This window comes from Asparagus officinalis, chromosome 10 (assembly GCF_001876935.1).
Source record: "Asparagus officinalis chromosome 10, Aspof.V1, whole genome shotgun sequence".
NCBI classification, from domain to species: Eukaryota; Viridiplantae; Streptophyta; class Magnoliopsida; order Asparagales; family Asparagaceae; genus Asparagus; species Asparagus officinalis.
In genome coordinates this window covers 11,185,809-11,199,818 of record NC_033803.1, presented here as the reverse complement: position 1 = coordinate 11,199,818, position 14,010 = coordinate 11,185,809, and the positions used below count along the sequence as shown (strand labels likewise).

Genomic DNA, 14,010 nt, shown 5'->3' with positions numbered 1-14,010 from the left:
GAGCTCGCCGGTAATTGATCTCAGGCAGCGGAGTTATCGGCGGAGCTGCGGCGTGCCCTAGACTTGAAAAACTTATCTTTAGTTTTATTTTCATTTTTAGTTTTATTTTTATTTGCACATTTCCATATATACTAGTGTAAACAGACAATACCTATTAGTGATGATATTAGACATAACAAAATATTTTGAAAATATTGCTTGTATGATTTAATGTAGTCATGTATAGTTAATTTTTCTCGAGAAAGATGAGCTCGCCGGTAATTGATCTCAGGCAGCGGAGTTATCGGCGGAGCTGCGGCGTGCCCTAGACTTGAAAAACTTATCTTTAGTTTTATTTTCATTTTTAGTTTTATTTTTATTTGCACATTTCCATATATACTAGTGTAAACAGACAATACCTATTAGTGATGATATTAGACATAACAAAATATTTTGAAAATATTGCTTGTATGATTTAATGTAGTCATGTATAGTTAATTTTTCTCGAGAAAGATACATGTGCAATTTTAATATCTAAACTTTTGCCTAACTATGGCCATTTCACCAACTGTAAAAGTTGAATCTAGGCTTTTACCCCCATTTTCTTTAGTCTTCACATTAGGCTGTAGCTAACTATGATCATAATGAAAAGGTCAAAAAGATAAAATTTTGACGTACAAACACTAGCAAATTGCAGAAAAATCTCCTCAAATTTGGGCTTTTCTCATATGACCCTTCTTAATTTTTAAAATCTCACAAAACCTTACTAAAGTTTCGGGGTTCTTGAAAAACCCCATGCAACTTTTAGCATGTTACAAAAATAAACCCTAACGACACTAGCCAAGTTTTTTTTCGCTTGGGTGGTTAAAACTATGCAAGGGATTATTTTTGTTAGTAAAAAATTATGGTTCAGGTCTTTAGGGTTTTTTTTTTTTTTTTTGAAAAAACATTGAAACTTGAAGGGGGTTTCTGACGAGCACAAAATTTAACGGGGTTTGCGGCGTTTTCATGTTTAAGGGGGGTAATCTGTTAAACGCCCAAACATAAAGGGGACGTTGTAAAATTGCCCATTTTCAAACTCAAAACTTTCCGGGCCGGGCTTGGTTCAGAACCGTGAGCTCGTTAAAACCTGAACCGCCTTTTTTGGGAAATAATAAACCGAAGAGTGGGGCCCACAGTAGATTGCGGTGGTCATTATCTACTGCCCTTTGTAGCTTCGAGGTTCATCTCGACCGTTAATTTTCGAATCCTGTCAACGAACCTTCCGTGTTTTTAAAGCCCTAGCCTTTTATTCTATGTGCTATTTGACTCGGACGTATCCGATGGCACTCAGATCATGTGGGCCCACTAGGGAATCAGTTCACCGCCTTCGTTTCCTTTGACCTTTAATCTTTGATGTATAAGTAGTGTATGTTTTTAGGCAAGCACGAGGCTTGCGAGTAATAATAAAAGGGAGTGCTGCTACATGGATCTAAAATATAGGATTATTGGAGGGACACGTGTGATGTTCCCCTTTTATTATATGATGAGCTAGCATGATCAGTTCATTATGCAATAGGGATGGAACACGTCACATGTCCTCTCACTTGGTCCCATATTTTGGATACTTAATGTATTTTTCATCATAAAAAACTAGCTTCAAAATTTTCTAATTTCTTACCTTTTTTCATAATGACTCAGACCACCCTACTTACATGCGAGTATTATGAAGAATATATACTCTTGGATTATGTGAACAGGTCTCACATGAATGCTTAGTACAATTCTCATTTTTAAACACCATATAGTCTCACTCCTTTAGCATTTATTTACCCTTAGTTATACTTTATAGTATTTATATACCTTTAATTGGTCAAAATTGGCACTTTAATGCCTTATATTTTGCAAACGTGAAATTTTTTATCCGAAAATTCTCATATAACATTCATATGTTAATTTTTGAAGTTTTCTAAACATCAATATTTATTAAATTATTATTAAACCTATCCAAATTCTAATTTAAATGCATCATAATTCTATTTCAGAAATAGAATTTTAAAAGATTTAACAATGAATTCAACAACCTTAATAGAGAAAAAACTATAAGAATAGCATATAAATATTATATGAGAACTTCTGAAAAAATTGCCATGTTTGCAAAACATAGGGTATTAATATACCAATTTTGACCAACTTAGGATATATAAATGCTATAAAATACAACTTAAAGTATATAAGTGCTAATAGTGTGAAACTATATCGTATTTAAGTGCAGTTTAGCCCCCTTTTTTTATGAGACCAATTATTAGACAAGTGATGCAACTTCATGGTAGTCACTAATCTTAGTTAGAATGCTAAGAAAACAACACGTGTTAACTTATTGCATAGTTAGTCCATGATTTTTGGGGGGTCATAAAGTACTCTCTGTTTTAACTTTGACATCATGAAATTGTATTTTGTTTGGGACCAAACTGTGAAAGTAGCAATGTTAATTTTGTCAAAAGAATATCAACATATATAGAAAAGTGAATTTGTTCCAATAAATAAAAAAAAGTTGGAAAAAGAATGGGCATACGCTCAGACATTCCATACGTCGACGTGAACGTCTTTTTCAAGCTCTCTGCATCACATAGCTTGTTTTGATTGGACCACAAACCAATGGTTCTCATGTTTTCTTACGCTTTTTTACTTGAATATTGTGGATGCTCTTTCACACTTTGGAGACCTAAAGATCAATTTCTCAAGGGTATACAGGGCATTTAATTTGTTTGCAAAAAAGAGATTCTACGAAATATGGATAGAGTCAAGTCAAGCAGGCCGAAGGAGGAAAAAAAATGTTTTTTATGTTCATCACGCGGGAAACGACTTTCTTCCAAAAAGAAGAGAAATAGTCATATCAAGTTAGGGGCTGTTTGATTGGTTTCCTAACAACAACAAAAAAAAAAAAAAAATCTTTGTACTTTTTTCATTAAAATATTATTTTTATCCATTTACTTCTCTAAAACTCACCCTAAGAGCAACTCCAACCATTGACTCTATTTTGGAGTCCCCACTGAAGCATATTCTAAGGAATATGCTAAAATAGAGCTTTGTAACTCCAAGCACACTCCTCCATTTCTAACTCCATTTTAATTTCTCTCAATTTAACAAGTCTTTTACTTATTTTAAAAATATATAAAAATTATAAACACTTGAGTTGTTATTTTAAATATATAAAAATAATAAAAGTTATATAATATAAATAATATTATTAAATGTATTAATATAAAATAGGCATTCGGACTAAAATAAACAGACATTGATATTACTAAATCCACGACCATTACAAGAAGATATTGTCGTTTCTAATCCACCATCAATTTCAAATGTTGAAGACATAGGGATGAACGATGTCGAACGGTTCCAACAATTCCTGACCCGGCATAAGAAATTCAAAGACAAAGATGCACACTCCGCACTTCGAAATACATTAATTGAACATTTGTGGGAGAGACACGGCAATGAAGTGATGTAACTTTTTTTTATTAAAGTTTTGATGTAATTCTAAGTTAATGTGTTTTATTTCTGTTTAATTTTTAATGTATTATCATTTCTAATTACTTGTTTTACAATTTTATATTTCGATATTAGTCTCATTTTGAAGGTATCGATGAGAAATTTCCAATGATATTATTTTCATTAAAAAATATTTAATATATTAATATATATATACATATTTTAAGTAAGTAAAAAATAATAATAGGACACAATTGGAATAATGAATTGTTTATAAGTCCTTAAAAGGGTAAAGTGGGTATTTGGGAAATATTTGCAGCCGGCTTCAAATTTAGACTTGAGGCGGCATATTTGCAGCAACAATTTGATTTTTGCAGCTGGGCTGCATTTTTTGCGGAACGGTTGGAGACGGAACCGACTCCAAAATGGAGTTTTGCGGAACGGTTGGAGAAGCTCTAAGAAAAGAAAATATATACACTTTTATCAATAAAATATTATTTTTATCCACCAACTCATCACATCTCATCTCCTTTCTTACTTTTAAAAATAAACCAAACACAAGAAATGTGTCACATCATCCAACTCTTCTCATCTTATCTTTAAAAATCACTCACATCATCCAATAATATGATGACAACTCATCTCATCTCATTAACATTTTATTTCCACCCATTTCCTCAAAAAAAACAAAGAAATTGATTTTGTTATAGGGCGTCTCCTATTCTCCACAAATATGCAATCCTGCAAGCCAACACCTTTACCCACCAGGCAGACTGGCTCTCAAGGCATCTCGACCCCTCAGCTGAGCCGACACGATCTGCCGACTCGGATGGCAGTATTAGACGGTATGAAAATCAGCATTCCAGAGATTCAACGCTCCTCGGAGTCGACCTAAAGGACAACCGAGCCGTCACTCCCCCAGTCGAGTCGGCATCATTCCTCAAAAACGACTCGAGAGGCGGACTCAATCGACCCTCTTCATATCAAAGGATTACTACTCAGCGTTAGCCGACAATCCTCCCAATGACGATTCAGAATATTGCTTAAACATTTTTTAACATTTGATGATCATCATTATGTCTCCTGTCGCTCACCGACAAGCCTCGTCGGCCGCTGGTTCCCTATATCGCTGAAGTGACCTCCCGTCGCTCACTGACAAGCCTCGTCGGTCGCTGGTTCCCCATATCATCGAAGTGACCTCCAACACTCACAAACCTATACGTATAGAGCAAAAGGTGAGTTAACCTCCAGCTCACCCCTCACTGTTGGCCTCTTTGTTTTGATGATGTTTAACAAATAATTTACCACTAATGTTGTTTGTCTAGTATTTGTGTTTTCCTATTTATTATAGACAAACAACGTAGTTGGAGGATGGATGGAATAGAGCTTCAACGATCATATCCAAAGGAGGTTGGCGGAATGTCGGTGAAGCTTATGCAATTCAAAGTTCAAGATCCAAGTTAAAGCTTCATCCGCGAGATTACCTAGAAGAGCTTATTGAAGATCAAGATCTAGCTTGGGTAATTTAGTTTAGGAGTTTATATTATGTGTGTTAGTACTTTAAGCTCAATCATATACACACATACACGTTTTGGCTTTTGTATATATATAGTTATATATATACATATATGTTTTGGTTTGATAGTTTTTAAGTTTTACTATGAAACAATTGAATATAATTAGAAAACATATTTTTGTTTCATACTTATATGCATATATATGATTTCATCAATATCAATTTTAGTTAGTTCAATGAAATCATGTTTTAGTGCATTATATGTGTATTTTGATAAAATATTACATTCATTGTTTATAGACTTCATAACAATAGTTGATAAAATATTACATTCATTGTTTATAGACTTCATAACAATAGTTTACATCTTTCTTCAAGTCTATAAATCATTTTGTAAAATTTCAAAAGTTGGTTTAGGTCAAAACATCAAATTCATGTGTTTACATTTTTATGTTTTGGACTATTTTATAAAATGATGATATTTTTCATTTGGGAGGTTCTTTCTGATAACCAGTCACTGTAGCATGTTTATTATCATGTCTACAATCATTCCCCAAAGTTTTATATTTTTTGGAATTTATTTGATATTTTTAAACAGTGTTTTAAAATCAGCATATCAATTTTCTGCTGTGTCAGTTTTCGGTCGACCGCACCGGTCGACCGATCATTTGTTCTTTCGTTACCATGCAGCAGAGAGTTGGTCGGTCGACCGGTACGGTCGACCGAGAGCTCCATCGGTCGACCGCACCGGTCGACCGACGACTGTCCAGAACAGTCCTTCGTGTTTTTGTTCTTCGCGGTCGACCGCAAATATTTTCGGTCGACCGCCAATATGACCGTTGGACTTCAACGGCCATTTTCTGAGCTGATTTTTCTGGGGCTTTTTGGACTTTTGCTTGGGGGTTTTGGCTGAGTTTTTGAGTGGGTATAAATACCCTATTGCTGCTCTCTTTCAACCAAACCAAGAGAATTATTTAAACAAGTTTAAGGGTGTTTTGTGTTTGTTTAAAAGAGTGTTTAAGAGTTTTTGTTTGTGAAGCAAATTTCACAAGAGCAAGTGGAGATCATCCTTTGGTGTTTGAGCATTCACTCTTCTCCCACTCTCTTGTCATCTTTAGAGAAGTGTTTCTAAACTCATCTAGCTTATTGATACTCTTTGTTCACACACAACCTATTGAGCTTATTGTATTTACATTCATAGTATAATTGGGTTGTGGGATTGTGTAACTTAGAGAGTGAGCTTATAATTCGTTCTCATTCATTGTAGAGAACAAACACTTTGTATTGAGCCTAATTGTGAGGATTCACTTGTAATACACTTGTACACCGAGAGAAGTGTGTGGTGAGAGACGGGGTCGAATCCAAGAGGAGTGGCGTCGGTTGACGTGCCTAGGGAGAGGTTGTAACCGAGCACTTGAGGAGGAGGACACAGGCTAGGACCAACACTTAGTGTGTGAGGTGTGATTGCATAGTGATTGTATTGTGAGGTGTAAACGTTGTTCGGGTGAACGTAGAAAACCCGGTTGTGATAGTGGAGATCTCCTCGAGGTGAGGAGCGGAGACGTAGGTCGTGGGGACCGAACTCCGTAATCATATTGTTTGTTTGTGATTGCATTGGCGCACTTACTTTTATGTTCATATCTTATATCGCCTTTGTATATTGCTTGTTGATTATATTGCCCACTATCTAGTTTAGATTGTTTACCCTTGAGTTTATATATCCTTGCACATACATTGCCTATATCTCTTTGTTAGGATATATCTTGTTGTTCATATTGCTTATCCTAGCTCATATACATTGTTGTATTTCATACTTGCTAGGATAACTTATTAATTAAGTTTTAATTGGCATAAAATCGGATTAGATTAGCATAAGACCCTAATCACCCCCCCTCTAGGGTCTAACAATTGGTATCAGAGCTTGGTGCTCTTTGATTTAAGGTCTAATCGCCTTGAGTTAAAGATCCAAGTTAGCTTATTGTGCTAATCTATTTTTGAGCTTTATTTGTATCTTGCTTGCATATATTTTTACAAATTATGAATATGAATGATGCATCTTGTTTAGGCTATGATTCTAGTGTTGCTCCTAGATTAGACAATTTCCCCTATGCCCAATGGTGTGTTAGATTTAAACTATTTGTTAGATCTAAACATTTTGATTTATGGGAAATTATAGATGATGCTTATATTGTGCCCATTTTGGAGAAATCCAAGTGGAATAAAAATGATCATCGCATGTTTACTATGAACAACATTTTGTTAGAATATTTGTTAAATGCTTTTAACTCATCTATGTCTAACAAGTTTGTTCATTTTGATAGTGCTTACACCTTATGGATATTTATAGAAGCACATCAAGGAGACTTGGAGGCGATCCGACAAGCTTTGGAGGATCCCGCTTCAAGTTCATGTGGAGCATCATGCACACGGCCACTAGGCGATAGCCCTAGTGAGGTTTGCGAGTTCAAATCTATTAATGATTTACCTAATGATGAACTTGCTTGTGCTAGTGAAAAATTATTACATGCCTTTAACAAATTGCAAAATGATTTCATTAATTTACAAAGCAAGCATGAAATTTTGAAATCCGATCATGAGTTGTTAGCATCTAAGTTTGAAACTATTTCTAATGAAAATGTGATCCTTAAAGAAAACAATGAAAAATTAAAATTGGATCATGTTTCTTTAACTTCAAACGTTGCTAGTTTAACTCATGAAAGAGATAATGCCATGTTAGAAGTAAAGAACATACAAAATAATACTGCTTCCTTTATAAATGATTATTTATGTTCTACTTCTAAAAATGCATATGTGCCTAAAAATGAAGATTTGAATCTTATGAAAAATAGTATTTCATCTTTAGATTCAACTTTGAAAATATGCATTGATAACCATAAGAAACTTATGGACAAGTGTGCTAAATCTAGTAAATCACCCATACACTATGCACACTTGTATAGCAAAGTTTACAAGTGCTCCATTTGTGGTCGTAAAGGCCATTTAGCTAAATTTTGCTATGATGCACAAAAACATAAGAATATTAATCCTTCTTGTGCATCTCATCAAGTTTCTTCATCACATGTACACACACATGCACCCATTGCTCATCATAAGCATGCTCATGTGTATAGATGTGATCATTGTGGTAGATTTGGTCATTTGGCCAAATTTTGTTTTGATTTAAAGAGAGTTTCACATTTGCAAAATAATTTTAAAAGATCATCCATGTTTGCAAATGTTTCTAAAGTTTCCCGTGCAACTCATCACGGGCTTCATCAACAATAATGCAATTCTTGGCAACTCCAATTTCTTCACGAATTGTATTTTTCAATCTCACTGAAAACACATGAAGTATTTGTTTTTGAATATCATGACTTGTATATTTGGCATTTTTGGGAGCTTTCGCAATTGCCTTTGAAAGTTCGTCATTCTCCATGGCCAGAACATCCAAAAATTCAAGAAAATTACCACGATTGGACGAACTAGATTTCTCATCGTGGCCTCTAAACGGAATCTCTTGGAGTGCAAGCAATCGCACCATAAGTATATGAGCTCTTAACCGAAGACGATTTGTTGCAACTTGTTCAGCTGAAGTTGTCATCTTTTCCTATTTCAATGAAACCCCCTTTATTAATCCCTTAAGAATAACCCCCTTTATTAATAAACCCCCTTAAGAATAACCATTCGCTAAATACCTCTTCATAAATTTCAATTTCAATGAAACCCCCTTTATTAATCTTGTTGCTGCTCATGGTAATGTATTTACTATTAATATATACGTAAAACCCCTCAAATAATTAATATTCACAAATTAATTTTTTCCCCTAAATTAGGAATAGAGCACCCTAAATTTTTTCCCCAAATTTTGGGGGGGCCGTGGCCCCCCCTGGACTGTATGTAGATCCTCCCCTGGTGGGGACCGAACTCCGTAATCATATTGTTTGTTTGTGATTGCATTGGCGCACTTACTTTTATGTTCATATCTTATATCGTCTTTGTATATTGCTTGTTGATTATATTGCCCACTATCTAGTTTAGATTGTTTACCCTTGATCTTATATATCCTTGCACATACATATATCATATTGTATATCTCTTTGATAGGATATATTATCTTGTGTTAGTTTATATATCCTTGCATATATTTCTATCATTTAGGATATATCTTGTTGTTCATATTGCTTATCCTAGCTCACATATCTTGTTGTATTTTATACTTGCTAGGATAACTTGTGAATTAGTTTTAATTGGCATTTAATCGGATTAGATTAGCATAAGACCCTAATCACCCCCCTCTAGGGTCTAACACTCACCACCATCCACCACACACTCATGAAGTGACTAATCTACCATTGGCATCCTCTATAAATACAGACGTTATTCGCCCTAAAAAAAGGTTCGGTTTTTCGCAATCAAAACCCCCCCACATAGCACATACTACACAAAGAGAAGAACACACCGTTCTTCCTTCACCCCACCTAAGTTCACCAACTGACTTGATCGTCGGAGGTACCACAGGGGAAACAAGCCCCGTCCTCTTACAATTCTTGCGTGTGCAGGTCATTCATCCATCTCGAGCTCTAAGAATTAGACATAAAGTCGAAGTAGGAAGCAACCCCATCTCTCATCCTCTCACTCTTCATCATCAGCGGACAGCTCTCATCGACTGTTTGATTTCGGATATCAACAGATTCCCTTTAGTGTGAGTCACATCATACAATAATATAATGACAGGTCATCACATCTCATCTATTTTTTTTTAAGAATGAACCAAACACAAGAAAAGAACCTATTATAGGAAATAGGTTTCTTATAATACATATCCTTATTTTTTTAAACCAACCAAACAGACTTAAAACAAGTTTTCTTAAAAAATCACTTACATCATCTAATAATATGGTGACAACTCATCTCATCTCCTATTCTTTGATTTACTTTTTTTTTAGCCAACCAAATAACCATAATACAAGTTTTCCTATTCTTTGATTTCCCATTTTTTTAGGCAATCAAACACGCCCTTAGTAAAGTCGATAAAGATTGAAATATATTTCAGAGAGGAGAACGAGGCTAGAACCGGTTCAAAACCTGGTCAAAGAACGAAAGAAAAGAATACTGTAATACATTAAAGGATTAAATAAAGGGTTAATTGCATAGACCCCCTTAGAATCGTTGTTTTGAACCTGGTACTCGTCCAAGTTTTACGGTTGCAAATTGACACCTGCGTGAAAACTGGACATTTTAACCTACAAATTTCACTCAGATTTATCTACAACAATAAAAGTAGAGTAATAAATTCAAAATATTTAAACTACAGGTAGAGCCGCAAGTAACCCTAAAATAAAAGTAGCTAGGCTCAATGCGAGTTCATCATAGCCTCATCAATCAGGAAAGAAAAATATACAAGCACGAAGGCGGCATTAAAGATGCACCGGAACTTCTCCAAATACTTCAACAGACAAAAAGTTAAGAAGGCTTCCTCATTTCGAGGCTAAAACTTATAGAGCAATTTACTTGAAACGAAACGATGAAACCAGCAAGCTCTACAATGAACTCGTAAAAAAAACAATTATTGAAACAAACAAATCTTTCCACAAAGAAAAGAGAAATCTAAACTTCTGTTCAAAAAAAAAATGAAATACTATGGTTCGGTTTACCCCCCCTCAATGAAAGTGAAAACTGCGAGCCGCTTCACTTTATTTCACAGCAATCCAAGTTCATCCTGAAGCAGTCTTCTGCTGCTGGAAGACCACAGCATAGACTGGAACAGCAACACCAATGCTGAAGGCAGAAAATACAGCAAGAGACACTTTCAGCTTCTGATGCTTCATCCTGTTGAGGTTGTACATGTGCCTCGCGTGCAAGTAAAAGGGCTCATCGTGCCCTCCCATGCTCTTGGCCCCAGTAGCGTGCAGCCCTCTCGATCCTGTTGAGAATAAAGATGCTGTTTACTTAGACCCAGAAATTTAAGAATTTCAAATCTCAAAATGTCATAATTTAAAGAGTTAATTGCGGATAGACCACCCCCTGCAGTATCTGTGTTATCAAGCTACTGCCCGCGCAGTTTCACTGTTGCAGATAGAACCCGGGATTAATTTTTTTGACTATTTTACCCTGAGATAGATGCATTAATTTCATCGAGGGTCAATATCAGTCAAAAGTTCACCAAGGATAAAAGAGGCACGAAAATTTAACCCAGGGGGTCCATCTGCAATAAGGGAAGTACAGGAGTAGTAAGACAAAAACAGCAATTCTACAGGGGTCTGTGTGGAATTAACTCGTTAATTCCGTTAGAATACGTGGCGATGTGCAAGTTGTCCCCTATTCATGCCAACGAATGGGTCAAACATCGCGAAATAGGATAAATCATGGTCTCACCCAAAAACAAATACGTTATTCACCAGTGATGAGCTTACTAGCAGACGCGGAGCTTCCACTAATCAGGTTAAAGATTATTAACATTTGAGCCATGTGAAAGATAATGCGAGAACAAACAAGCAATTCTTGAAGGTATTAATAATCTGCAAAATTTATATCACCACCACTAGATTATTCACTTCTTGATTTTGCCAACTTGTCAATTGGGGAACTAATAAGAATTCCAATGTTTTTTAGGGAAAAATTTCAAAATAAGTTAAAGGATTCAGGGAACTAGTAGAAATTTTAATGATTTAAGGGGTTAATTTAAAAATTTAAACTATGAAAGATTTAAGGGACTAATATGGAAGATCCCCAAATGCATATATATGTAAAGAATCAAAGATGATAGCACATACTTATATATTATGTATATATAGTGGACGCCAGGCTCCATCACTGTTGTTACTGAAGTAAACAGACCCACGAAAGACATAAATACAATAATACAAAGAGCCCAAGTAGGGACTTCATGTTGATTCCTATAACTAGGAGCTGCTTCCCTACAATTAGCATAATATTTCAATTTTGTAGTCTTAGTTAGCTAGTAAAGAAGTATATAATGGTGGACGCACTTCTCCTAAAAGACTTGGTAGGAAAGTTGTACAATTTACTTTGTAACTTCAACATAACTTGTCTAATAACGCCCATATATAAGAATAATCATTCTGTGGTTAAAAAGATTCTCTATTACTTACAAGTTTTTTTTCATCTAATTTATGATATATCCATTTTAACATGTAGTATTAAGTCTCTTTCTTAGGGGTATCCGTGGTGCAGGTAATAGTCGCCGCCATATGAACAGGGGAGGTCATAGGTTTGAGTAGTGAAAACCACCTCTTGTAAAAATGGTAAGATAAGGCTGTATCAGTGTTGTAAATAGCAGGCAATTGCAACGCAATTGCGTTAGCGGCCCTTGCCCGTGATGATTATGGCCATAGCGGTGAGAAAAAGCGCCGAAGACCTCATTCGAAAGAGCGGAGAAAAGCGCTAAGTAGCGCTCAAAAGCAGTTAATATGCTTAGAAACGCTTTTGAGCGCTATTAGCACTTTTTGGTTGATTTTATAAAAAACCCAACCCGAATTAAACCCGAACCCACTCTCTCTTTCTCTTTTGTATTCGATTGCCTCCGCCTCTTTCTCAAAAAACCCTAATCAGACCTTCGTCTCTCTCTTTCTCTTCCATACTCGATGAGCTCCAGCTCCGCTGCCTCCTTTCACCATTCCTTCGCCTCCTCTCCATATCCTCTAACTCCTCGACAAGCTCCATCTCCCCTCCTTAACGTTGCAGCAAACAACAGTCTCCTCAACGAGCTCCATCTCCTCTCCTCTCCAGATCCTCCAACTGCCTCTGATCCATCTCCTCGACGAAGCCCTGTCGTTGCATTGATTTTTCTTATTTCTTAGAAAATTTAAATGTATTTAAATTGGATCACTATTTGATTATGCGCTATTTACCACCATTTTGCTGCTATAGGCAAATAGCTTTAGCGGTACCTCACCACGCGACACTATCCGCGGGCTGCATGTAGTAGAACCAAAGTGGTTCAACCCTTTCAGGACCTTGCATATAGCAAGAGATTTGTGCACCATGCTTCCCCTTCAATATTGTATCTATTTTTTATATCCTAATTCATATTTACTAATTTTCGCCCATAATCCTTTTATTGTGAATTTAAATGTTTTCTATAGGAAACAAGCAGAGAAAACAATAATATTTCATGAAACTAACATTTTCTTGAGATACCATATTGCATGCCCTTTGCCTTTTAAAATCTTATGGTAGGTAGAAATCATTAAGAATCTTTATTGCCAAAAAAGTTTGCACCCACACGTACAATGTATGTGTATTGCCAAAAAAACCCAACTGCCCACACAACATATAGATGGTTTGACTTAATCTCTGGATGAAAAGAGAAACTCCAAGAAAGAATAATCATTTCTTAATTCATCCTTACTTCAACCAGTTACACATAGACCATTTGAAATCCTTCTCCTAGTTTTTTGTACATGTGTAATGCATGAATTAATCATCTCCTCCTAAGAGTCACTGTCCCCTTTACAGTTTTAGTCAAACCATTATTTATTCACCTGTCACACTTATTCACCATTTTCTCTCTTTTAAGTCTTTGTATGCATGCATACTACACGTATGATCATTTAAAATGTATTGGTCACTAGTTACACATATGACTGCACATTTATTTCTCGAGTTGGAAAATCTCCATCCCAATGTAAAAACCTTTACGACTAGTTTCTATTTAAAAATGATATGAATGAGTATAAAATAACATAAAAACTATGTTTCTCAAAGTAAAATTAAGATATTGGAGGATTTACTAAATATACAAAAAATTGTGCTAAAAACAATATTTTATGTGGGCAAGCGCTCATTCACATAATCATTTGTAGGCCAAAAATCCATCACGTTGAGAAAAATGACGAACAAATTTTTAAAACAACAATTTTTCAACATTAATGAGAAAAATCAACCATTTTGAGAAAAAAACAGCAAATTCGACCATTTTCATCTGAAAATGGTCGTTGTTGCCGGGAAGTTTTCAAACTACACGAGACTACTAGTCCCGTGTAGTTAGCCAAAACCACCAACCTCTCCGGCTGGCGGTC

The 14,010-nt window shown here is 35.5% G+C and overlaps 2 protein-coding genes across 2 annotated transcripts in view; both read right to left on the bottom strand.

Annotated features, from left to right (window-relative positions):
• LOC109826451 (amidophosphoribosyltransferase 2, chloroplastic-like) overlaps nucleotides 1–2,988 on the bottom strand; it is a 7,067-nt gene extending 4,079 nt beyond the window's left edge. Inside the window, 1 exon segment of the mRNA XM_020393482.1 lies at nucleotides 2,968–2,988. Coding sequence (XP_020249071.1) covers nucleotides 2,968–2,988 — 21 coding nt within the window.
• Nucleotides 10,383–14,010, bottom strand: part of LOC109825947 — a 7,224-nt gene continuing 3,596 nt past the window's right edge. Inside the window, exon 2 of the mRNA XM_020392865.1 lies at nucleotides 10,383–10,892. Coding sequence (XP_020248454.1) covers nucleotides 10,684–10,892 — 209 coding nt within the window. The 3' untranslated portion in view covers nucleotides 10,383–10,683. The remainder of the gene's footprint in view (nucleotides 10,893–14,010) is intronic.